Consider the following 27,636-nt stretch of genomic DNA (forward strand, 5'->3'; position numbering starts at 1 on the left):
CCTCTCCAAATTATTTTGTTTGCTGATATAGGAGTAAGGCATGGAAAGAAAATTTTAAAATGCATACATTACAATAAAGACACTTTCTTCTAAAAGAAGAAATACTACTTTCAAGACTCAGGAACCCAGCTTGCTTTATAAATTAAACACAAAAACACACACTTACATTTCTTAAAAGGTCACCTTACATTATTTATTTTAAGGTTGAGTAGTTTATGGATTTTTTTTCCCTACCTACTGTATTTGGAGTTATGATCTCCAATTGATACACGTAAGACAATTTAAAAATGCAGTTTAAATCGTGACATAATAGTTTTGAAAAAGCAACTGATTAAAAAAGATCCAACCCTCCCCACCCCCCCAAAAAAGATCCAAACCAATAGGATAAGTAAGGAAGAGTATTACGTTTCAGCTACCTATTCTGTGTTACACATAATCAAAAATAATCTGGTACTAAGGAATACCTAAAGAGCAACTAATTTTCCAGAGTTACTTTCTATTTTATTAATTAAAATATGTATCTTGATGACCTGTTTACAATATAATGTGACTGCTTAGAAATGGGATTTTTAAAATCACTTTGCACAGCAACTTTTTCAAATTCCAAAAGTTAATATAAATAGAAGTATCATCCACAAACACCAAAAAAATTGCAAAGAAATCATCAAAACACAAGACAGAAAGAACACTATTATATCTTTATAGTTTGTCACCAAAACCAAATAATATAAAAGGACCAAAACAGGAGGCCAATAAGAACTCATCGACTTTGATATCTCAGCTTCCAACCACTCACCACGTTACGCAAATGGAAACGTTTTCCCAGTACCTAGTGCTCTTTGGGTGTAAGATACTTCTATATAGAGATCTGAAATATTTAAATAATACTTCAGAACACTACCTGAAAACCAAAATAGATAATATTTCCATAACTAATTTTTTAGACTAGTTTATTAATGTACGAATCTGCTTTAAAAAGTTCCAATGCTTCAAAAACAACTGTTATAAAGTCTGACTATTTTAACTAAAATAGCAAGACCATTAAAAATTATAAACATTTAGAGAAATCGTATCACCATATTTTCTAATTCATCATTTTATGAATAACAAATCTATATCACAGAGTAACAACAAATTCAAGAAACACAAGGAAATTTTAATTGTTTTATAATTATATGAAAACAATTTTAGAAAAAAAAGTTTTAATTGAGACACTTAAATATATAGTGTTCAAGCTTCTCTGTTACGGATTATTTGATATTTAAATTACATCAACATAGGGGCGCCTGGGTGGCGCAGTCGGTTAAGCGTCCGACTTCAGCCAGGTCACGATCTCGCGGTCCGTGAGTTCGAGCCCCGCGTCAGGCTCTGGGCTGATGGCTCAGAGCCTGGAGCCTGTTTCCGTTTCTGTGTCTCCCTCTCTCTCTGCCCCTCCCCCGTTCATGCTGTGTCTCTCTCTGTCCCAAAAATAAATAAACGTTGAAAAAAAAAATTTATAAATTACATCAACATAGAAATGCTTTAAATAATAACATATTCTATTGTTTCCCAGGCCTACTTGTCAGCACTAAACTTGAGCTCCATAGATACCTGTATAGAGATGCTTCAGGGATTCAAGGTTCATCCTTGAGTGCATTCCGTTGGAAATGGATTACTATCTAGTAACACCAGACTTCATGGTAGAACTTAAACACTGGCTTTTACTAATAGTGCCTCTGTATTTTCTAAGTTCAAATGTATTCAAAAGGCCCTTTTGTGTATACTGTTTCAACAACAAAACACATAAAATAGGAATCCAATAAATTCAACAAAATTCTATAGTTTTGATCAACAATATAAAAAATATTCCTGTCCACATCTTAAGCATTTAACATGTTACAAATAAGCAGACAGAAATGATAAGACACAAAAGGATGATAAAACTGAATCCCAATTTCCTATAAAATAACTTCGGCTAAAAACTTTTTTTTTTCTGTCAAACAATATGTTATTCTTGGAAACAGAATATGAACCAACATGGTAAGCACTTGAAAAATGATTCCAATGTGATTTAAATTTTAACGACTTATAAAGACAAGCATAAATAAGACAAAGGATGGTGTTCCCCAAATTGACGCAGAAAATTCAAATGGCTTGCTCAAATACATGGAATTAACTATAGGACAAAATAAACCTGAACACGTTCCAGTTCACTCCAGCCTGCCCGCCTGAGGTCTCTCGTAACCCGATTACAACCACAGCCAGACAGAAGACTCCCCTTCACTGAGGATTTGCAGCAGCGTATCCGTTTTCTATTCGTCAACCAATCGAGTGCCACTTGCCAGAGGACAGATACACACTGGCAAAGGCAAGGGGAGAAAAAGCGAAGAGCAGGGGGACGGAGAGGAGGGGCAGAGAAGGGGAGGAAAGAGGAAAAAACACTCCGGCAGACGTTCGCAGGGCCTTCTCCGCTTCCTTCATGCACTGTCCCGAGGCTGAAACTCTTAGAAAAAAGCCCTCAGCCCTGACTCAGACTCCCAAGTTTCTCACCTCCGTGGTCATGGCCAGGGCCTAGAGATGAGTGGGGAAGGCCCACTCCCAACAAGCAGAGTTAGAACTCTGGCTTTGTACTAAAACTTTGCAAGAGAAGGTGACCTTGTTCTAAGCTAGTGTTCTAAGCTCTTTAAGGCTTTCTTGGAAAATACGACTAGTTGGAAGATATGCCATCACGTTTTACACAACTTCGCAGAGCTCGTGTACTTCAGCATAAGACACCCTTGCCCCGTAGCGCTATCATTGCTGAATTTTAGGAACACTGCACACTGAGAAGACTCCCCTGCCAGGCGAAGGACCAAAGTCTGCACTCTCTAAGGGAAAGTCCGAGTTCAAAACAATGTTTTACAAAGCAATGGCTTCAACACAACCTTATCACAAAATAGATCAATATATTTCTATGATAATTAACTCTAGTTATATTACAAGGTAATTGAGTGTTTTTAAGATAGTCCTTCGGGGGCCCCTGGGTGGCTCAGTCGGCTAAGTGTCCGACTTCGGCTCAGGTCATGATCTCGTGGTTCGTGATTTCGAGCCTTGCATGGGGCTGTGTGCTGACAGCTCGGAGCCTGGAGCCCGCTTCGGATTCTGTGTCTCCCTCTCTCTCTGCCCCTCCCCTGCTTGTGCTCTGTCTCTGTCTCTCAAAAATCAATAAATGTAAAAAAAAAAAAAAAAAAGTAAACATGCTAACAGGTATCACCCTATGTTAAAGAGGGCAGAACTGTTAAATTACCGCTCCAAAGGTATAAAACCAGTTTCAGAACAGTATTTTCTAACGCCAGAAAAGGTGCTTGTATGATTTTTAATGAATGGAACGTAACCCTACCGCCATTACTATCACTGTATCCGCCAGTGACGGATGCAGTGATACTAATGATTACAAAAGTTACTTTGCGTTTATTTATAATTTACAGTTACACAGAACAAAAATGATAGCGTGATCCCTCTAACTTAATTTTTTCAGTCATTTTATACCACACTGATTTCTGCTGCATTCAGCGGAGCAATTCAGGATTGATGAACAGCACTGAGGAACAGACATGTCATATTTAGCTGCTTATCAACTGCTTTCAAATCAAAACTATAGATGTGAATACTTACTTGTCAAAGCTGTCACTATTTTTGATGAAGCTCTCCAGTTTTTCCTTGGCATATTCCACCACATCTGAATGAAGCTCAATCCCGTGATTTATTCCAAAAGGACCTGCAATTGTAGCAGCAGCAGCATTTTTATAAAATATATATATATTTATAAATACACACACATATACGTATCGTAATATGTCTTTACAGAGTTCTTTTAACTTCTGCTCACTTTCCTACCACAGGGGCATTTAAAAGGCTTGAATATGTGAATGTCTGCTAGCCAGATTTAAAAAGCTGAATCGAAAATCTCACTGTTTCCATGGCTTTGAAAGAAAGAAAAGAAAAAAGAAAAAGAAAGGAAGAAAGAAAAAAGAAAGAAAAAGGAAGGAAGGAAGGAAGGAAGGAAGGAAGGAAGGAAGGAAAGAAAGAAAAACAAAGACTAAGTTATAGAGAGTTCTCTCGAGAGCAGCCCATCTGTCAGGACAATATTGACTAAGAAATAATCATATTCTTATCTAAAGTTTTGAGTTCTTCACCATTACATTTTCATTTATCACTTGTTAAAAACTGGGTAATTCTAAAGTGCCTGACACCATGGGCTAACATGGCTATTCTATAAATGTCTCACACATCCCACTATATGCTAAGTTCCTACACCCTATGCCTTCCGGAGCTCCCCACGTCTAGCAGAATGTGGCCACCAGACGGCAGGACTGCACAGCCGAGTTTACTCTTCTGTTCCGGTGTCTCACACTTCACTTAGCATTTCTTTCTACCCACAGCCAAGGAGGAGTGACATTCTAGGAATGAAGAAAAGGAGAGCTTTCTGAGCCCCAGGAGACGGTACTGGGAGGGAGACCTGCGACAGTCACAAAATACCAGCAACCGAATTCACATCTCCCAAAGCTACTGGGCGCATTACCGCCTGCCTCGTGACACACAGGACAGTAACACACAATCTCATCTGGGTAGGCTACGTGCTTTTGAACTTCCAAAACTGAGCCAGAGTTTTCTACTCTATAGTTATATTTTTATTTTGAAATTGGTCTTCTAGGAAAAAAATACGTGTACGTATCTTCCCTATCTTATACGTACTTCTTTTTTGTATCTTGTATCTTAGGAACTAATTAACTGGATATACCCCCTACTGAATGTCATTAAAATACAATACATAGTAGAGTTCTACTGACCTCTAAGATGTTTTAAACAAACAAAAAAAAATCAGTCATCAATTATCATGTTTGAATGTTCAGAGGGCACCTGAAAAAAAATGATGTATGATCTACAAACTACCTAAACTAGAAAAATTAAACCAAAATGTTTGGATACTATCTTCAAGCCAAAATCAGATAATGCTTTAACCTACTGTATTTCTATCATATTCCATTTAATATGATTAAAAATCATATTAACTACCTTTGCAGTGTTTTCATACTTTTAAAGTAAGTTATGCTGATTGATGCAATCTTAAATGTTCTGTTTTGGTCTCCTTACAGTCAAACAGTTGGGTCGTCTGAAAACTGGAACATCCTATCTGGTATCATTTTAGACCTCTTGTAATTCCTGATTATTACCATAAACAAAAATAACCTGTCTTCAAAAATAAAAGTGGCAAAAAATAAAAAATAAATAAACTCAGAGAACACATGGGGACATCTCTTTTTTATATTGAATCTGAATACTTTAATAACTTGAATTTCCATAAGGAAACAAAGAATGCTAGGAAACACTGAACAAAGTTTTCCTCACTAAAAAAACTCAACTCATAATTACTTAACATTATGCACATATTGAGGAAAATACTGTTCTAGGAGATAAATTCCTAGGTGATCCATTTAATGTAAAACAAAGACTTCCATATTTTCATTCTTCATTAAGAATCTAGCTATAGTAATCAACTATTCTTATGAGACCAGACCAAACCCGGGCTACATGGATAAGAAATCAATGAAAACCATCCATATTGCTAGAATCTGAAGTTTCCTTTAAGACCAAATGCATAAGCTACATAATAAAGGTGTCATGTAAAGAATCTGGAAATCAAGGCTTCTATTCAGTATTTCACACTGCTTTCTTAAGAGAGGGAGTCTGACCTTGAGTTCTATTTCAAAGGGACTACACAGGTGGTTCATCACTTAAAAGTCTCTTTTTTCTTTCCTTGCTTTCTGCTTATTGTCTAAAACCAAAGTGGCAACTTTTGGAAATAAGGTTAAAGTTCATTTAGAAAATTTCTTAAGGATGTTTTTCACATAACTTGTTTTTCACATTACCTGGGTATAAAAACAATTTCATTAATATATAAAGGGTTTGACCATACCGTAAACAGACGTGCAGAATATATTATGTATTAACTTCTAGTGCAAATACACCATTTATGATTTTTTAATGAACAAAATGTAAGTAACATGGAAACATATCCTTATCACTATTAAGCTGTATAATTAACATATTAAAAATAATAAATTTAAGAGAATTCATTAATAAAAGACAGAACTTAAATAGCAATGTTGCCAATATCTCATTTATTTAGAATGTAAAATACAACTGGAACATTTTAAATATATGATAAAAATGTAGTGTGATGCTGTTTATTACAACTCATATTTGACACAGGCATTAAATAGAGCAGAAAATAAAACCTAGAAAACTAAGAACACAAACACAGCTACTTCCAAGGAAAGGGCCTCAGAGACCTAGGGTGGGAAGGAGACATTTCTGTCATTACACCCTTTTGTCTAAAGTGTCCAGACTATACCCATAAATATAAGTTTTTATCAGAAAATAATGGGCTAGTCAAAGAGATCACCGAAAAATAGTCTTCAGATTTTCAAATTAATAAAAGAATTCTAACAGAAAGGTACAACGGAAAAAAATGAAACAGTATCCAAAAGAAGTGTCAACACTTTCTAGCACCATCTAAGAGATAAAGTATAAATGTAACTTTGTATTCAGTAGTTACCAATTCTATTCTGTATTTGCCAATGTGAAGAGGTTTTTCTGTAAATGCTAACAGTTTCATTTTTTTGTATTACATATTAAAAAAATAAAAGTACTAACAGTTGACCATTATCTCTAATAGCTAAACATTGAAGAAAAAATAGAAATATACACAGAAATCAAAGTTTAATTAAGACAAATAGCGATTAGGAAAACCTAGGGGCTCCTGGGTGGCTCAGTCGGTTGAGTGTCCGACTTGGGCTCAGGTCATGATCTCATGGTTTGTGAGTTCGAGCCCTGCATCGGGCTCTGTGCTGATAGCTCTGAGCCTGGAGCCCGCTTCGGAGTCTGTATCTCTGCTCCTCCCCCGTTCACACTCTTTCTCTCCCTCAAAATAAGTGAACATTTTTAAAAAATTAAAAAAAAAAAAATTAAACTGTAAATGCTTGGTTCCCACCCCAGACAGACCAAGGGAATCTCTCAGGGTGTGGCCTAGGCCCTACAGATAACCTTAAACACAGTCCAGGCTGAGCACACTAGCCACATCCTCCTGATTTTTAAAATCTCTTTGGACTATCCAAATCTCTATTCTCATTGGTAAAGTGTTACCAGTAAAAGCATGTTGGATAAAACTAAGTATTTACCACAAGAGGGAGCAGGTGAATCAGTTATTTGAGTTCTATGAAACTAGTATAAAGTTTCTCAATAACAACTGAAACATATAATGTAAAAACATTTTTTAATAAGTTCCAATAATATTTTATCACTAATTTTAGTTGTATAAAATAAAGCATTGGGGGAAGATTTACAAGCAACTTTGTAAGAATTCAGAGACAGTAACAGGTAAGAGAATAGGTTTCATTCTCTCTGTAAACATCTTGGGGTATAACAAAGAGGCATAAATGGTGCAAAGGCACATAAAGGACAGGGAAGTAAAAGCAATCCGCAAAAGATTAAGTAATTAACTAGATACAAAGAAACTGATCTCATATATTGCCACTTAAGGTAACAATTTCTTATGCTTTTCCGTACATTTTTGTACAAAAAGAGCACGTTAAAGAAAAACAGGGTCAAATGTTTACGGAGTCCTGCCACATTCACATAACCATTCTGAAGCTAGCTGGATCTACCTAAGACTAGACTAGACTTGGTTCTCTGCTCTGTAGGTTTAGGAAAGGCTTCATGAAGCAAATCTTGAAAATTTTCCAGAAAGTTCCAGCTCCAGTCCCTCGAGCTCCTCTCAGCTGACGGCGGATTTCTAAGTGCTATTTTTCTTTATTACGCTTGAATTTTAGATGTACGTTTACACAAAATCTGAACTTGTTGGCTTAAACAGTTACAGAAAATAGATCCGAGCCCTTAAGTAAACTACATGTCCAAAACCAGACGTCACAATCAGATCATTTACATGTTTCCACCCAGCAGGCTAAGAATACACTCAAGTCTAGTATGTTCACAGCAACTTATGACTATCTCACACATCTACGGTGGAACATTGAAATAGAGATTAGGTTTCTACCAGAGTAAATTCAATCAACTGAGAATAAAACGTGCTCACCTACAAAAAACAGTTTTCAAAGTTAATTTAAACAGCTTTACACTTGATCTAAATTCTTTTTAATGCAATCATTTCCCCTGGAAGCGATTTTCAGCAGCTCTTTCACTGCACTGCATATTTGTGAAATACCTGAAGATACACTGGGGCTAGCATGGTGACCAATTCACATAACAAACAGTGAACTAAATGAAGAATGGGCCGGTGAAACTGACAGCAATGCTTCTATTGCTAGTTCAGAAATGAGAAGCACAACTTCAAGTGTACAGGATGGGTCTCGTTTTCTGCTGGATCCTCAGCAGCCACCACAGTGTTGAATATAACAAACACCTTTGAAGGAATAAAAAAGTACAAAAATGTACCTACGCTCCCAAACTTAAAAGGTTCACAACTCGGACTGAAGCAAATGATGTACACAAAACCTAAAATGTGTATTTTTCATGTCTAAATTTAAATATCAAGTATACTGGCAAAAGTCATTAAGTATACGGCAAATCTATTTTATCTGTTACCACCACAGAATGAGGCACTCCAAGGAAGACTGAGGGAAGTACGTTCCATTCAAAAGAAGTCTGTTAACGTTAGCTATGATGGGAATCTTCTAAAATGCAATACATACTTTCCTTCATGTACCGAAGGAGATTATGACTTCAAGTCAGCTATTATCCGTATAATCATGTGAGTATCATGCAAAAGTAGAGGTGTCCCCAACTCTATGAAGTTATTCTTGAAGTGGGGACTCGCCAACTAGCCAAAATGGAGAGAAATGGAAAACCTTTTCGAGTATACCTTTCGATTCGTTGGGAATTTTTTAACCCTACCAGTATGTTACCCATTCCACAAAAACTGATGAAAGAGTGAAGAGAGTCTGATGTCCAGGTTTCCACCTGGAAGAATTTGGGGTAGAAAATAAAAAGCTACCTCTCAGCAGAATGAGCAACAACAGGAAGAAGAAAACGTGAACTGTTTGCCTCGTGTGGAACAGACTAAGAGACGGTGACCCGAGCCGGAAACAGGCTACACTTCCAGAATCTTGTGCACACTGAAGAGACGGGCGGTAAGCACCACGTATTCAGCATCCAGTGTGTTGGCCCAGCCCGGAAGATCAAGAGCGTCCCCGGTTCAGGAGACAGGCCAGGCCTTGGTGCTAGAAACTGGTGAATCCTCTGTACATAGATGTTACCTGAAGACAGAAGAAAAGATCCACCCTTCACCCTTCGCTAGCCAAAGCCAAATCAGCCTCCCTAACAGGACGAAAAGTGTTCACAAAGGCAGTGGAAAGAGACTTGAAATCCAGGGAAAGAATCTTTGAATGCCAAAGGTGTGGGAGGGTAGCTGAGCCGACCCCTGCAGAAGCCACACTCCAAGAGACTGTTAAGACAGGTTCTAGAAGGGATCAGGAACTCCAGCAGGCCAAGTAGCCCTGCTGACTCAAGCCAGTCTCTGGCTCTCATCTACGTGCTCAGTCCAACCGACCAAGTCCGCTCAGGGAAAACTGTTATGAGGAGAGGAAGGGAATAGGCACCAGCTCCTACACTGTGAGATCTTCACAAGTTACTTTACACATAAAGAGACAAACTCGGAAAGCTTAAGTAATCTTCCGAAACACAGGGTCGACACTCCTAACTTACGGTAGTTTATGTTCTATAAAGTTCAGCAAACACTGAATTACCAAGTGCCGAACCACTCTAGTAGGGGAGACACATACACACACACACACACACACACGTACCTCAAACACATAATAATCTTAAAACCTAAAAACTCAATCTGCTTGTTCGCTTTATTTTACAAAAGAGAAAACGAGCTTCCAAGCTATTAAGAGATGTTTGCCCAAGAGCATCCCAGGAGGGGCCAAACACGGGCTCCAGAACCAGAGGAGCTGCTTGTGCTGCACTGTCCCCTTCTGTCTTCATCTGCTAGGCTCCTCTAAAAGCCAGCTGTGACAAGAAGGCACAGCTGTCCCCCGTCCACCCCAGCGAGGAACATGCAGAGTGACCCAAAGTGTTCACGCCTCTGCTCTCGTGCACAAATGACCTCAAAAGCCACCAAGTACTGATCTGAGAGTTACAAATAAATTTTAAGTAGCAAATTCACAAACAATAGGGAGCAACTAACTGTACAACAAAGACAATCTGAGTTGGGGAGAGTTCATCCTGAAGATAAATACAAACTCAAGATGTGCAACAACAACCTAAGATTTTTCACACCAAGGGGACTGCCTTGGAACTCTGAAGAACAGTATGAGGAAATATAACCAGAAATTACTGTGAAAACTTTGTAAAATTTCTAAAACCTGTAGTTTCCTAATATTTGATGTTTGTATTACTATTTGTTGCCCTATAATAATTAGCAGTAATAGTCCATAAACACAAAATCACGTGGGTATTGATTTTTAGAGGGAGTAAAAATGAAAGATGGTTGAGATTAGTAATGACTTCCACTCCACAACCATAAGTGAAAACGGGGAAGAGCCCTGAAGTATAGACTAGTGATGGCAACTCAAGACGGGGTATGTGGGCAGAGGATGCACAGAAGCCTAACTGGGACAAAGAAGGAACAGTTCAAACAGCGATGAGTTTTACTGAATTCAGAAAATATGAGTAGCCTAAATGAAATAACTGGTTCTTTTCAAAACAGATCTGCTCGGAGCCCAAAATAAGGCACATACCAAGAGCCTTTGTAACTCCTAAAAAGAAAAAAGAAAAAAGAAAAAGAAAAAAAACCAATCCTCACACAAAAAGGGGTGGGGGGATGGGGTGGATAGAGGAATAACTGAGGTTTGGTTTCGTACAAAATATATTCTAAAGCAAACACTAAGAACCTGCAGAATGTGTTTTGTCTTATCAAAAAGAATGGGGGGTGGGGGCTGAAGACCACTCTGGATTTCCCTGATTCATCTCTGGCTTAAAGTGAGCCAAAATAGATTCCTAAAAGAGGTGCTTAAAAGAGCATGAAAAAAATATTTGAAGACCGTATTTCTGATAAGGCGTTTGTATGCAAAATGTATAAAGAACACTTAGACATCAATAAGAACACCCAACAGCTTAATTAAAAAATGGGGAAAAGATTTGAAGACATTTAACTAAAAACATGGGTATGACTAAAAAAACACAGGAGTAGATTCTCCTCCACATCATTTGTCACTACAGAAGTACAAGTTAAAACCACAGTGAGATACCAGTTTATACCTACTATGATACTATTACAAAAAGAAAACAAAACACCACACAAGCATCAGTAAGGAAGGAAGTGAAGAAACCAGAGCCTCGTACATTGTGGGAATAGAAAATGGTGCAGCCACTTTTCTAGAAAACACTTTGACAATTTCCTTAGACGTTAAACAAATTTACCATAGAGCCCAGCAATTCCACTTCTAGGAATCCACTCAAGAGAAATGAAAACAGATGCCCAAAGGTCTGCACCATGTGAATGTTCGTGACAGTATCGATCCTAATAGCTAAAAAATGGTAACCCAAATGTCCATTAAGTGGTGAATGGACAAATGTGGTATGCCCATGTAATAACGTATTATTCAACCATAAAAGAGGAATGAGGTACTAATACATGCTACAGCCTTGAAAACATAAGGACAAGTGAAAAAAACATACACAAAAGACCATATGTTGTATACTTCTACCTATGTGAAATGTACAGAAAAGACAATCTATAGAAACAATGTAGACGAATGGTTGCCAGGGGCTGGGGTGGGGACAGGAAGTGGATTCAACTGGGAATGGGGGATGTTTGGGGGTGACAGAAGTATTCTCAAATTGGACTATGATAATGTTTGCATAACTGCAAATTTACTAAAACTCACTGCACGCTTAAAATGGGGTAATGTAAATCATACCTCATTAAAGAGGGAAGGGGGCTAAAATGAAAGCTAATACTGGAGCATCTCAAGTCAAAGCAATCTCCCGGCAGTTGAAGGAGGACCATTCAGTGTCCTCCGGTAAATAGAAAAAGAGTACAGAGACGTGACAGCAACACGGAGCCTAACTCATCAGCAACTGGGCGATACAGTGTGGGCAGGAAGTTGCCTGTTCAGCACATAAGCTTGCCAACTGTTTTACCTTTAAGAGGTAGTACTGTAAGCTGAGGTAGTGGCAAACATAGTATTGGAATGATTCTCGCAGTTTCTGCAGTCATTTCTATTAACTCAGGAACTAGGCAAGGAAACCATTAAGTTGGATGAACCCCGATACTTTAAGTTTCGTAAGAAAGCTATAACTTTTACATCGTGGGTTATGTAAGAAAATTGGAGGGAATACCTAAGCAAAAAGGATCGCGATGGAGAACCACCCCCACCTGAATTAGAAAGATGGTAAGATCGATTTGCCTTCATAGATCTGATAGTTATAACTCAACTCTGGGAAACTGAGGACTTGGGAGCCCTTTTCTTGCACCCTGCTTTTCAATGGGATTCCACAGGTATGAAAAAGACAGCACTGAGAGGAGGAATCAGTACTTGATTCTTTGTGTCAGTCTTTAGTTCTCAGAAGACTTAAGGAAAAGCCAGGGGAATAAGAATTCATCTTTAATGTGAAATAAGTTGTCTAAATGAGGCACATTAGGAGTCGGAGTGATCCGTTCTCCAGGTCTGGAGCAAAAACACATTCCACTTACGAACAACTGCTTCAGCCACGAGAAATTTCCCGATATTAAGTAAACCTAACTTCCTCTCACTGAACAAAAGCTCTCGCAAGATTGTAGCCTACGTGCTACAGGTGTGCTTCTGGAGTGGCGGTGGACATTCCTCAATGAGCATTTTTCTCATCTGTATTTACCAAACCACAGGCACCGCACTCTCCGGGCGTCAGCCAGGATTCCTCCAGATCAAGCTCGGTGTGTCCTCGGAGGAGAACCACTGCCTATGGTGAGCACCTGTCACCCTCATCTTGTGACCAGGAGAGAAGCATGGCTTAGAGCCATGAGGTTAGTTACTTAATAAGGACAGAGCTTCTGGTAATAAGGTCACTGTGAAGCAATGGACCCAAATCCGACTCACCATGCTCGGGTTAATGACAGGGCACGTAGAAGCAACTTTCTTTAGTTCCATTGTCCTGGCTTAAAGCACTCACAAAGCAAACCAAAAACGGAGAGGCAGGGGTAAAAAGATTAGGCTTCCTCAGAAGCTAGACCAATCCAAGGTTTATGAGCTGTAATCATTGTTTTACAGACTCTGCTTTCTGCCTTTCCTTCTTTAGAGTGCTTTTATCTTCCTCACCAAAGGACTATTCCACATCAAAACATGAAGAACTTTATCTCGGCCTTCACTGTCAGACACAGATAAATCCTGGCATAACGTCCAGTAACCATCGTCACACATGTAACTAAAGACCATGACACCCTGGAGCCTTGTAACAGGAGGAAAACATCTAGTGCACCGTGGATCACTTACACGGGGGTCTGTTTCTCCACACTGCACTCTGGTATGGATGTAGACATTCAAGACACAATAAAGCTTGAGGTCAGCCTACAGATGCATCTATCTGGCCACAGGAAATGAATCTCTTGGAGAGGAGACTGAGTAGAGTTCAAGAGGGCAATCTCACTGCTAGGAAGGTTGCTAACTAGTTATGACCCGCCTTCCCCCCAGCCCTTGCGCTACGACTGACCTCCGTCAGCAGGAGCCAGCTGACAGGGCTAGAGAAGTGGAAGAGAGGGTAACAGGTGCTCTGAAACTGGCCAGACAGGCTGTGAGGCCTAGACTCCAGCCTAAAGCTGCCAGAGCTGGCCAAAAAATGCACGGTTTCAAAAAGGCTCCCGTTTCTTAAAAGCTGTCCGTACTCCCTCGACTGATTTCCTTTGATTTGGAGACAGTCTCAAACCCTAGAGACCGGACCTTTTTCAAAAGTTAATCGATGTCTGGGGTCCCCAACCTGCTGAGAAGTTCCTGTCTCAGGAAGGGCAGGGATACCAATTTTAAATGTAAGCTGCTAAACTTCTTTGTTGGTAAAAATTAATAATTTGCCACCATTTTTTAACATACCATCCCGTACCAAAAACATACTCATCAGTTGTGGGACGAAACAGAATGTTTTATTTATTAGATTGTATCATGTATCACGAACTGACTCGGTTGTTTTTTTATGAGCTGGATTGCAGGTTCCAGGACTAGAAGAGAAAGTAAGGAGCCAGTCAGTGTGTAAGAAAGGAGAATTTCAGGCCTGAAAATGCCTTTCAAGTCATTTAATGGGACTACATAATTGGCTGCCCAAACTAGGACAGTTCAGGAAAGAAAAGGGCGCCATAAGCACTGATGCGAGGACAACAGGGACAAGCTAGGACTGTCCCCCGCCCTGAGACACAGACTCCCCCTACGAGAGCAACTCGTCTCTCCGCTCAAAATCCTTCCCTGGTTCTCCATCACTTCAGAACGGATTTTAAATCACCATCTCATCACTACAACTGAGCACACGCCTCAACGATAGCATGTATCACACTGATGAAAACTGCCGATTTTCAAGTCTCTCCACTCTCATCAGTCTGTGAACTCCAGGGCAAGAGTCCACGTGACGGGCCTTGGTGTTCTACCTCAACGTTTGTCACGCAGCGGCACTTGGTGAAAATGATGGCCGTTTCCATCGACATCATGTCTCAGAGCATATTTTCCTCCATCCGTGCTTTTTCGACCCACATTCCGTCTTTCCCAGGTGTCACTTCACAGCCATGTGACTTGAGGCAAGTCAGTCAACCTCTCTGTGCCTCAGTTTACTCACCTTTATACGCAGGATCCTAATAGTACGTACATCACAGGATAATTAGGATCATTAAATGAGGTACTCTACGTAAAGTGCTTTCACCACCACCCAGCCAGCTTCCCGAAGGCAGAGATCTGCTCCTTTGGATCACTGCTATATACTTACACCGCGAACAATGCCTGACGGAACAGACAGCATGTCCTCCGCAAGCTTACTGACACGTACCTTCTTTCTCCAATCCCTTCCTTTGCCTCACCAGTGCCATGTATGTACTCTACACCCCCTCTACACCCACTCCTGTGTCTCTATCAGAAACCTGGCACCCTTCCCTTTAAAATGGGACACAGAGGACCACGAAACTCTACGCCAGCCGCCAATCCCAGCCCTTCACCTGAAATAGATTACACGAGACTCCTGAGCTCTCTGCCTACCAGCTGTCCAATATTGAACACAGACGATGACCGGGGGCTGAAAAACACTTCCGAGGACTTCTTCAGTCTAGGACGAAATGCACATGCTGCCTCTCAGGGTCAGGGCTGAGAGGAAGAAAAGACTGCTACTGCCTTGTGTTTCCACACTCAAGTAAGGAGGAGAACTACTCTATTGAGTATATACATTCAAAGGTACACAAATTTACAAACCCTGGAAATCATAAACAGTTATACAAACTCGGCTTACTTTTTAAAATAAAATTTCACAAAAATAAAATTACCTAAAATTAAGCCCACCATTGTACTTAAATATCCGGTTCCACTTCCCAGGTTAAGAAAAGACAATCCTGGTTGAAGTTTCAACGCTTCCATAACTTCAGAATAAATGCAAGGTGCTGACAAGTGTATGTTGCCATGCTTCCAGGCTAAGTCTTTGTACGCATTGTCTCGGTAGCCTTCCAAATAGTAATCTCCGCGATCAATCGCTCTGAAGGCTTGCTCCACTCTTTCAGTGCGGATATACTGAGCTTCTTTTAAGTTATCAATTAAGTCATCATTATCTTCCCCAGCACTCACAGCTCCTCCCATGATAGTATTCAAATCAAATCATAAATTTTAAAATGTAATAAAATTAGCAGAAATGGCTTCCAATAATGGAGTGTGGTTTGCTTTCCCTTTAATATTGCACTTGATTTCCAAAAATAAATTAATCCTGAAAGGGAAGAATAAAAATAAACAGGTTTAAATTAATGCTCAAAGGAAAGTAATTCCAGTTTAGTAAATATATAATAGTCATCATAACTACCATTTTTCAAGGATATATTTTGTTCCAGACATAGGGTTAAGTTCCTCAAGATTATGGTCTATTCATATAACAACCACAAAAGGTAGCTTAAGTTCGATCTCTTCGGTACCTGTGGCAAATCTTGGACACTGAAGAGTTAAGTCACCTCATACTGAAAGGCCAAATAGGGTAGCCATTAGTCACAGGTGGCTATTTAGACCTAAATTAAGTAAAATTAAATACAATGTAAGAATCAGTCAGGCACCCCAGCCACACTTCAAGTGCTTAACAGCTACCTGCGGCCAGTAGCTGCCACACTGAACAGAGCTGTTCTAGAAAGCGACAATTCTGGGACACAGTTCCAGGTCTTTCCGACTCCAGAAACCATGCTCTTAATCATTAAGGCAGGCAGCCTTCGGAGTATGGTGAGTCTAGTTTAACATACGTGAATTACTTCACTGACTTAAAACTTCCTAAATTTAAAAATCCACTACCACCTAAATGCTAAAAATCTTAAGTGCACCACATAAATTCAAAATGTTAACACAAAGCAACATAATTACCCAAACACTGAATACAAAAACAAAACAAAACAAACCCACTTTAAAACAAACTCCCACATGTTTAAAATACACACACCCACACACAAACATATGTGTGTTCAAGTGTTTTATTTGGTAAACCCTGTGGTGATAAATAAGGAGACCACAAATTTTATTAAAAACTTTAATAGCATAAGCACCAGAACATGTTACACACAGGTACAATAAACTTCAACTAAAAATTTCAGCATCTTCAAATGAAAACATAAGTGCAACTTGATAAACTAAGAATTTTAACACATCATCATGATACACAATTTAATCTTTGATTCAACCACGGTTAATAAATGAATTTCACGTAACAACTAATTTCTGAATTAATAAGTCACGGGAGGGAAAGTGAGAAATGAAATGCCCATAGCCAAAAACGAAAGAGTTTTGACAGCCGGCCCTGGCAGGGCTGTACCCTCACTCTTGACTTTTGAGTACAAGAGCAACAGAGGCCTCGAGCTTCCTCAGGGTTCTCAGACTTCTTCACTGAACTGTCCCAATAGTCCAGGGACAGCTTCCTCACCAGGCCCTGTCCCCACTGTCTGTCTGTGTCCTCTTTTGTCTTCTCCTGTGATCTCCTTAAACTCTCTGAGCAGAGGAAATCCTGTGAACTCATGTCACACTATTTAACTTATGGAAACTCACTTCAACAAGTGACTTGGCTGGCTCCAATGCCCCCACAACCCCAAAGAGAAGTAACTGGAAAAACACACGGGCTTACAGCACCATCCTCAACGAGCCGACCTGGCAGCACACGGTGCAGCTGGAGACGTCAACGTGCTCCTCCTTCCACAGGTCTTAGTTTGGGCATCCCTTTCTATCCCAAGCATCTTAACTCGCTGAGCAAAATTCGAGCATTTAGAGATTTGTTTCGTTTTGTTTTTCACGACACGGCCTCTAGGCGTAGGCGAACTTTTCACCGGGTACTCAGAGTGAATGCCTTCCCGGGATGGAAGAAAAAGTGGCACCTACCGCAGGACTTTATGAAGCCTAATTCTGACTCTGAAGACATTTGACGGCTCTCCTCGAAGTGCTGTATTTTACTAGTTTGAAAAACTATTCCCCTTCCCTTTGCTTCCAGGGCTAAGGAGTGACCCAATCCTTCTCAGGTCCTTCTGGACTCTAACCTGCCCCAACTTATCACAGCAAAGAAACAAATGTTGACTTCACTACACAGAAGTGCTCACTCGTGGTGAGAAAGGCAAGAGGAAGAATCAAACCGGTAAGAACTGTTCCCATTTGCTGACCGGCCCTGTACCGTACTCAGTGTTTTCGTTAAAACACATGGTCTCCTTAAAAGCTACGCTAAGCCTATGAGGAAGGCAATCCCTTGCCCACTTTCAAGTAGAAACAATCTGTAAAGGCCTGGCTGGGACACTGCAATGCATGTGACTGCTGCTACAGGAGCCCAAAGGAAAGTGGATCCAGGAACCCAGGAGAGCTTTCTCAAGAAGGCACAGACTGGGTAACACAGTTAAAGGACTAAGGGAATCAAAGGCTGAGGAAATGGCTGGTATTAAAGCTACAGAGTAGATGACCCTTTTAAGAAACTACACGCAGCTGGGTACTTTCGATCACCTTAAAACCTTTATCCCGTCGGCCAGTGATTTTTTTTTTTTTTAAAGCCTGGATCCTTTTGAGAATCCGATCATACTTTGGTCCTTCTCATTGACAAATGAATGCAGGAAAAGTTTTACGCAGCTTCAGAAGGAGCCTGAGTTCCCGCAAACCCATGAGCTGAATTTAATTTAAGAACATCTACTTGATGCAGCCGAGTCAGCCGCAGGTATTAACAAGGAAGGGAGATTAACAAGCGCAGGAGAATTACACTTCCATTTCAGAGAGTGCAGTGCAATCTGTGTTTCTGATCTACTGCAAGAGACCGGAGAGCAGGTACTTGGAAAGTTGGGAAACACATCACCTTGTCAAGGAGGAGCAGCGCAAGACCTGAACCAGACTTCCAGGACACTCTGGTCTGATGGGAAAGAAACACATCTGAACACAAAGCTGTAGGGTATCCAGGAGGGAGGTGATCAGGAAAGGTTTTCTGGAATAAGAGGAGCAATCACCGTAATGCATGTTTCCTTAAACAATATGTAAGGTAAGGATGTGCAGATAACAGTCGTGGTGGTCTGCATGTTCATGCTTTGAAGTGACAGCAAGGTACAAGCTTATGCACATTACAGAGACACCTTAGCAACTTAAGAAAACTTTCAGCAAAAAGCTGAAGTTACAGAGGACCTGCTTCTAAGGTAGATGCTGTCACAGTTACTTCAAGTGGTCTGGGGAAGCTGTGAATGCAGATGAAAAAAAATGATAAGACACTGTCCCTGAATTAAAACAACATATAGATTAAGGCTATATCCAGGTTCAGATTTTAAAATTCTGATGAAAATATACATATGAAAATAAAATTATATCCATAAGCAAACTGTCTTCTAGGGCCTAAATTTCAAAACGAAGATGAACCCTGGGGTTTAAGGCTGGGAAAGACTGAAGGACTGTGATGCCAGGTGCAAATCCCAGTAGATTTAGCTATGCTAGAAATCTTACGAGGATTGCTATTATCTTTGTCTGGCTTTGTCAGTAACCTGGTTATACAGTTGCACAGGTTTTCAGTGGTATGCCCTAAGGCTATTTCTCCCACATGTCCCGCTGTTTTGTGAAACATTAGTAGGTGTTTTCAGATGTTATAGAAAAACCCAGTACTTGACCTCAGGCCCTTGAAGGATCTTAGGAAATGTGAGGGACCACAGATCAGTCTGGAGAAGAGATGGCACGCAAAACTGTGAAATGGGATAAGCAGAGCCGTGCAAGGACGTTACGGAGCACTCAGCCCAGACGCGGGGACGCAATAAAAGGACAGGGAGATTTTCCTGAAGGTGGAAGACCGGGTAAGCAAGAAGGCAGAAGGAAGGAAAAGTATTCAAAACATGTGGAAAAGACGAGGAGACAAGAGGCCATGCGTCTGCCCCCGGTAAGGCCCTACAAATAATAGCGCAGAGCTGAAGCGCAGGAATAGAAACAGTGCTTGGTGAGGCAAGAACGACTAAGAGACATGAAAAAGGAAGCTTGCAGGCCACACACACACACACACACACACACACACAGCGCTTGGACTTCCTCCCGCAGACAATGGAGCCAGCAAAGGCTTTTGAGATGAGAGACATATTGTGTGACTAATTTTAAAACAAGATGTAAAGGAAAAACCAAAACTGTAAAAGAAAGAGAACATAATTACAATTCGTTGTTTGGTCTGGGGAAGACGATGTTTATACAGTCAGAATAGCGAAAACACAGTGGCTGATTTAATGTGAGTGGTCGCTGGGGCGCCTGGGTGGCTCAGTCCGTTAAGCATCCGACTTCAGCTCAGGTCATGATCTCACGGTTCCTGAGTTCAAGCCCCACGTCGGGCTCTGTGCTGGCAGCTCGGAGCCTGGAGCCTGCCTCGGATTCTGTGTCTCCCCCTCTGCCCCTCTCCTGCTCACTCCCTCTCTCTCAAAAATGAATAAAAACATTAAAAAAAAAAATTAATGCGAATAGTCATTTAAGCACACTAGGAAGGATGAGAGGGAAGAGGTGAAGAGATAAAGAGGGATATGGGAGCTAACACCTCATCTGTGATTCCGGAAGCTAAACGCTGTCTAAATATTTAAGAAGAAAAGCAAAAGAATGATCTTAGTTAGCAATGCGGAGGTAACTTCCTTACCATGAAAGAGCTGAACACATTAAGTTCCCTGTGGAGTGTGAGTCTCCAGGTAGAAACGAGTGAAGCCATGAACTGCCAGGCTTTGTCTTCAAGGGATCACTTGACTTTCTAAATTGTGCACATGCATTATTTGAACAAAACTGACAAGTAAAGCTGAATATAAAGAGTGTGTGTGTGTGTGTGTGTGTGTGTGTGTGTGTGTATTAGACCAGATGAATCTAAAGACACATAGAAAATAATTTCTGAAGGAATAAAAATACACTTAATAAAATAGTTTATGGTAGAAAAATCAAAGAACAAAAAAGAGATTATTAACAATTTATACCACAGAGCTTCAAAGGTAAGTCATTTTATCACACAGTTCCTAAAAGTGGGTGGAAAATGATTATAAATTAAGTCACATTTCCATAATGTTGACAGATTCAATTATAAAAATATGTGCATTTGCATAAAATTTGAAAACCAAGTAAAATAAAATGATTCATAACCCTAATATTTAAAGAGCCACTGTTAATATTCACTTTCTAAGCACATATATGCTTTCTTATTAACAAAATTAGTAATATTATTATTTCAAACGTTTGCCAAATAGATCTTAAGCATTTTCACGTCATCAAAAATTCTTCCAAAATCCAGGTGTGCAATCCCACCGCATGGAGGCACCAAAATATAATCAGTCCCCTCCCTGACTGCTGGGCAGTGAATTTGGGATTACATTTACTGTGTATGTGAAGAGTTAGTAAGTTAAAATCCGTAATGAATATTGTGATAATTCAATAATAATTCCCTAACTTGAAATACACTTCATTTTTTATGAGTAAAGCAAACACTATTAAAAAACCATCGCAGCATTAAGTCACAGAAGTGTTTGTCGTTTGTTAATTCTGAGATAATTCCACCTCAATCATGGAAAAGTGCCAAATGCAAGCCAAGAGACTGAGGTCTAGCCTTGGTCCCACTGATAAACTTTGCTGTATGGCTCTGGGCAGCTCTCCAAAACATCATTTCCTCACCTGTGAAATGAAGAGGCTAAATTCTAGGATTCCTAAGGTTCCCCAGAGCTCTAATTTCCCTGCCATTTTGGCATCAAACCCTCATCAAACAGCTGAGTTCTAGTTGTGCAGGAATGTCTGTCCATGCCTGGGCACCTCTGTGACTTTGATCACATTTTTGTGGTGCCCCACTCCTGCCATTCTCTCCAAACATGGAAAAGAAAGAAATGGGAATGTTCAAGTCCTGCATTAAACAATAAAAGCAAACTAAGGAATCGAAGAAAAAGAAAAGGCCAAGGCAGAATAGAGAAATGCCAGAAAAGAAGACTGGACAGCTTATGCAGTTAGATCTTTTGAAAACGAAGTCATCATATCAACTCACGGAACACAATTTCGCTCCTTGGCACTTTCTTTCTAGTATGCGTGCTGGGGTTCGGGGGAACACAACAGGGTGCGTACATTCACACGAGCTCACCTGAGATGATTTGTAAGGTGTTCCCAAAAGTTGCTTGCCAGTCTTTCAAAATAAGGGGTGTGGTTTCAAGGTATTTGGTTTAGGGGAAGATCTACAGAAGGCCCAGTTCAATATTACGGTGTCTTTCAGGCTCCTTAGGGATGTTTTACGGAAGGTTAAAAACAAGTCAAAGGAGGCGGGCGGCAAACAGATGGCGGACAGATGTCGCAGCGCTGGGGAACAGTGAACGCTGACTCACGCTCTTTCCCTCCTAGCGACCAGGGGCAGGCAGCCAGGTGCTGCTCGCTGCTCCGTTCTCTGCAAAGGTGAGGACAGGGCTCACCCGCTTTGGGGGAAAGAAGATTAGTCATCCAAAGGACAACACGCTATTTGAGGGCATGAGCAGAGGGTCGTTCTTCCTCACGCCTCAAAGATCAGAGAAGCCACGCACGAAGCCTGTTTTGAGTGTGCAAAGACACGGGGGGGTTTCTCAGTGATGGCAAACAGATCTGATGGGATATAAATACAGAACAACAAAAGAAAGAAAAGGGAAGGACAGACTAATGAAGGGGTTCAGAACAAGTCTCCCTGAGATGTACCACTTTGGCATGTGGACCATTTTGAGCTGAAGGCAATCAAGACCCAGCAGCCTAAAGCAAAACTGTTACCTCTCTTTAAACTACCTAAAGGAGTTTAGCTAAGGAGGTGGGCCCAGAAAGAAAGCTATTACCAAGGCCATTTTTTTTTTCTTGACCCATCTGCAGAGTAGGACGAATATCTGCTCTTACCATCCCGTGAACCTCCCTATGACCTCCCAGACCCCTATCCCACTTCGTAGCTCTCGATGGATAGATGGCATGTAAACCTCAACTGCCCAGCTTCTCCTTGGGTCTGTCTTTGTGGGGCTCCCATACAATTCAAATTTTCTCCCATCCATCTGTCTTATATTAATTTGATTATCAGAGAAGCCAAAGAACCTAGAAGAGCAGAAGGAAAATATTTTCCTCCAACATTAAAGATTCACTACTCATGCGCCCAAAGCTACCGGGAGAACATCCAGGTAAGTCTATATCCAATGATAAATACACACCTTAATTTTTTTTTATTAGTGATAATATACACAAGCAATTTCCTATGTCTCTATTACATACAGGCTCTGGGCTCTATTTCTTCACCAAAACTCTATGAGGAAGTGCTAACTTCATTTTATAATGAGGAGACCAAAGCTCAGAGCTTATGAATAGCTGAGCCACAACTCAAATCCAGTTTGGCAAGCCATAAAACCCTTCTGAAACAGAACAATTTGCAAAGAGGCTCCTGGCTCATAATTCAAAAGTAAACTTTTCATCCCCTTAGCTAAGAAGATTCAGATCTCCCTCCCTCTCTCCAATTTCCTTTTTCCTCCCCTCTAGTACTCTGGGTTCCAAAAGAAGAATGGGATAGTGGAAATAAAGCATCTGATGTCATGTACTGACTATGCAGCCTCAGGCAAAAGTCTAACCTGTGATCTTCAGTTGCCCTTGTCTATGAAATGGGGAAAATATTAACTGCATCATAAATTTGTAAAGAGTGCACTGCGCATAAGACTTCTAACGTACACATGTCCAATAAATAATTCACTTTCTTTCACATCTAGGACAAAAAAGACACATTCAAAACGTTCATTTTTAAACACAAAGGACCGAAAAGGGGAAACAAAAAAGTAAGTGTCAGTTTTGAAATCTAGTGACGTTATCACTTAGTGACCTCCTGAAGACAGAAGTACAGGGTGAAAATGTAAATCCTAAAGAAAAGCCAAGTTACAGTGTATACAGAAGGGAAAGGAATAATACAGCCCTTCGCATGTAAACTGATTGAGAGGGGTTAATGTAAAAACCAAAAAACCAAAACCACAAACAAACACAAACCGATGCAGTGACTTCTGTCATGCTCTGGGCCATAAACTAGGCCACGAGGCCCACATCAGGACCAGCTGCCCTCTGTGCTCACTTACGCGGGCTCAGGAAGCAGGCAGGTACCGAGACTCTCTTTGGTAACTTACTAGCTAACTTCCACCTGTGCTAATTTTCTCTAATGGAGCATTTGTTCCATAAATCAGCAAAAAGTAGCTGTCTCGTATAGTTTTCTTTTGTTCAACACATCTTTTCTATCCAAATTGTAAACTCAATGATAAAGATCAAATAAAACGAAGATAAAATAAATATTTAAAATATTCATCACAGTTGTAAAGGTGTTAGCAAGCATTTAATAAATAACAAACATAATACACTGTAAGAGCAACTTCGAGCTTTTTACTTCAGGAAATACTTTCAAATTTGAACATACCTAACAACTACCAACAAAGTGAAGCTGTATTTTTCCTTTAAATTCTCTTGAACTCTGGAATCTTCATCTGATCAGACGGCTGATAAGCCACTCTCTCAAGATAATTCAAGATTGTCGTCTCCTCCCCAACCCTTCAATTCACTACTACACATAGTCTCAAGTAACAAAATAAAGTTCTGTTTAGAAGCAACCAGGTTCTATATTTTGATATTTATCAAGTTGCAAGGTGCCTATATTCACAGACGTAGACTTTTCAGTTATATTCTCAATTCTATTCCAGTCTTGCTTCCTATGCCTTTTTCTTCCCTCTACCTCCCCCCTCATTCTTTTAACTTTCCTATTCTCCTTTGCTGGGGGCAGTGAAGACCAGCGCAAACTCAAACAAGACTGGAAAAAACAGTAGGAGGCGGCTTTACGTGAGTTCAAGGTATGGGATATAAGGTGAGAGAGGAATATAAAACATCTGCAAAGGACAAGACGAGACAACTCAAGCTGAAATCTTATCATTTTGAAAATTACAGGATTTCATGTGCCTCCAAAGTCTCCTCCACTCCTTCTACTCTAAGATCTGAATATTTGACCTCTTAAAACCTCTATGAGTACACCATTAGACATGTGTATCCCTAAACACCACACAAGTATACTCCAAATGCCCTCGATATGCAGTCCCACGTATCTCTGAACTACCAAAATCCTCAGAGAATTACTGCCTCAAAGTTTAGGATTACTGCTTAACATCTTCAATTTTTCAAGAAACATTAAGTGTTGTACTAACCAACCCTAATACTTAAAAAAAAGAATTCCTTACAGAAGCTACGGCCCAGAAAAACTTTTTAAACAGAAGAGTTATTTACCTCCTGTAGCTCAGGGAAAGTCTGAAGCAGAATACTGAACCGACACTGGGCTTTCTGGTCTGCTGAACGATGCTCTTAGGACGTCATGAGATCAATAGGGAAGCAGGAGAGAAAAGCACATACATTGTCAGCTCCTCTCCGGTCAGTCTTTTAAAGTTGGGCTTCTTTTATTTGAAACATTTTGAGTTCACAAAGAACAATATTCAAATAAAAATAAAAGAATATCCCCAAAGCAAAATTCCACAATTTGGGAGTTCAGATGACCGGCATCTGTTCCCATCACAAACCAAAACATGAACTCACACCAGAGATATTCTTCCTGCATATCATACTGTGGAATGCAAAGACTGGCCTTGTCACACCATACAATTTTGAGCAAATTGTTATCTTTCCTGGCTTTAGTTTTTTCACCTGGAAGATACTGCTACTAAATCAAATTTTCTCGATGGCACCTGTAACAACTCTAAAACTGTCTAAGCATATTTGCTACACAAAAATAAAAAATGTAAACAGGTTACCTATAAAGTTTTTTGGCCTTATAAAATGGTATCTTTCCAGAGTCCACCATGACCATTTTATCTATGGACAGGCAGTGAAAGCTACATAGAACAAAATACCTCGTTATACATCATTTTAATTTGCAGCGCTTCTATACCAACTCATACAATTTCATTACTCCAGGATATTTACACAGGACAGGTGGTATTACCTGCACTACCCAGGTGAAGAAAACCGATTGAGAACAATTTGTTCTAGATTTTCCATATAAGACATATTTCAGTCTTATTCATAGATCTAATGTCATGCATTACCGCTAATATTCACATTATCAGAAATAAAACAGCAAATGTATGTCTGAGACCCTTTGACAAATACACACACACACACACACACCACATTTGATACTATACCTTCATTTCATTTATTGGGACAAATAACTCTATCCCTGTTTTTACTCATGACCCAGAGAAAGTTAAGGAAGTTCTAAAACTGTAATCATAAGATCATCACCACAATGCTACAAGCTCTAAAGGAAGTGGTCACCTTAAATGATTAATCTTGTACCAACAGAACTCATTTGGAGAAAACTGTCCAAACTGAACCACCAAAACGCTTGTGAAAGCTTATTAATCTATAGCTCAGTACCTCCCGCCAGGCTTCACTTAAACAACTTCTTCACCACTGGTCCAGCAAGTTGAGCAGGACACAGGCACACTGAGGACAGAAAGTCAAAGAATGGCTTCAGTTCAGTAGACAATCTCTTTTCATGGAAATTAGTCTCTTAAATGGTTAGTGTATTTTCATTAAAAAAAAATGTTTAAAAATTACTTTCAATTTGGCCACAATAAACTGACACAACTGAAAGCTTTTAACAATGTAAGGAATTATTTCATACTAATTAGATTGGGCTTCGAACTGTAAACAGCAAACTGCGTACTCGTAACTGAGAATGTTTATTAATAGTACACTTTAAAATACTAAATGCTCTCGCTCTCCATAAAAAATTACTCAAACCTACTAGTACTGCCTTCCATTTCGATATTCTAAGTTTTGCAACAAAAGACTTCCATTTGGTGATTTCCTCATTCAATTAACAAAACTGGGCGCCTACTTACGCCTCAGGAACTATGGCTGTTATGCAGGACTAAGAGACCAAACTCCAGAAGCTAAAGTCAAATTAGACAGCTTTCTTATAAGGTAAGAGTTACAGAAAGCTCGCTTTATTTCATGGATCAAGAACTGAGCCCCAGCAGCTGCCTTGTCCAAAATCACACAAGTCATTGGGGCACCTGGGTGGCTCAGCGGGTTAAGCATCCGACTTCGGCTCAGGTCATGATCTCCCGGTTCGTGAGTTCCAGCCCCACGTCGGGCTCTGTGCTGGCAGCTCAGAGCCTGGAGCCTGCTTCGGATTCTGTGTCTCCCTCTCTCTCTGCCCCTCTCCCACTCATGTTCTGTCTCTCTCTCTCTCACAAACAAACATTAGAAAAAAATTGTTTTAACTTAGAAAAAAAAATCACACAAGTCAGAAACCCAAGTTTTTGCAAGTCATTATATACTAATCTTAGATAAGAGAAAATCTATTCAAACATTAGTATAAAGCCAAAAAGCCCGAATTTACTCCTTTGTTTAGATTTTTTTTTTTTTAAGTTTATTTATTTTGATGGGGAGGGCCACCAGAGAGAGAATTCCTAGCAGGCTCTGCACTGTCAGGGCTTGAACTCATGAATGGTGAGATCATGACCTGAGCTGAAATCAGCAGTCAGATGCTTAACCGACAGATCCACCTAGGCATGCCAAGATTTCTTAAAATTAAGTGAGAATGCTTCTTTTTTAAAAATTCAGAAAATTTCCTTAAGTTCAGTATTTAATTACTGATAGTAGGCAATATTACTGAAACCTGACTTTATGACAATTTGTTGGAGATTGTAAGGAAAAAAAATGCCCGAAATGAAACTACTACAGAAAACAACGTATTAAGTATATCTAGACTGAATCCACACGGGTTATAGTGGTGAGTTAGAACATTAACGCAATGTAAAATTTTGGTCTGAATTCAACAGGATTTATATCAATAGAAATGTAACAATTTTACTCATTTGCTACCCTTAAAAAGATTATTTGTAGAATGAATATTAATATATCAAATTATAATAATTTCATATCAAGTCATAGCTTC

General features: G+C 39.9%; 1 protein-coding gene across 4 annotated transcripts in view; it reads right to left on the bottom strand.

The window, feature by feature from the left end:
• The window catches only part of PCMTD1 (protein-L-isoaspartate (D-aspartate) O-methyltransferase domain containing 1), a 68,697-nt gene that overhangs the window by 22,320 nt on the left and 18,741 nt on the right, over positions 1-27,636 (bottom strand). Inside the window, exons 1-3 of one of the 4 annotated variants that reach the window (XM_043601061.1) lie at positions 24,960-24,980; positions 15,530-15,960; positions 3,634-3,736 (exon numbers count right to left, since the gene is read on the bottom strand). In XM_043601061.1, the coding sequence (XP_043456996.1) occupies positions 3,634-3,736; positions 15,530-15,836 (410 nt within the window). In that variant the 5' untranslated portion in view covers positions 15,837-15,960; positions 24,960-24,980. Of the gene's footprint in view, positions 1-3,633; positions 3,741-15,529; positions 15,961-16,328; positions 16,340-24,959; positions 24,981-27,636 lie in introns of those variants that run through there. The other 3 variants (XM_043601062.1, XM_043601064.1, XM_043601063.1) reach the window with 3 other exon arrangements.

Source organism: Prionailurus bengalensis, chromosome F2, assembly GCF_016509475.1.
Source record: "Prionailurus bengalensis isolate Pbe53 chromosome F2, Fcat_Pben_1.1_paternal_pri, whole genome shotgun sequence".
Lineage (NCBI taxonomy): Eukaryota > Metazoa > Chordata > Mammalia > Carnivora > Felidae > Prionailurus > Prionailurus bengalensis.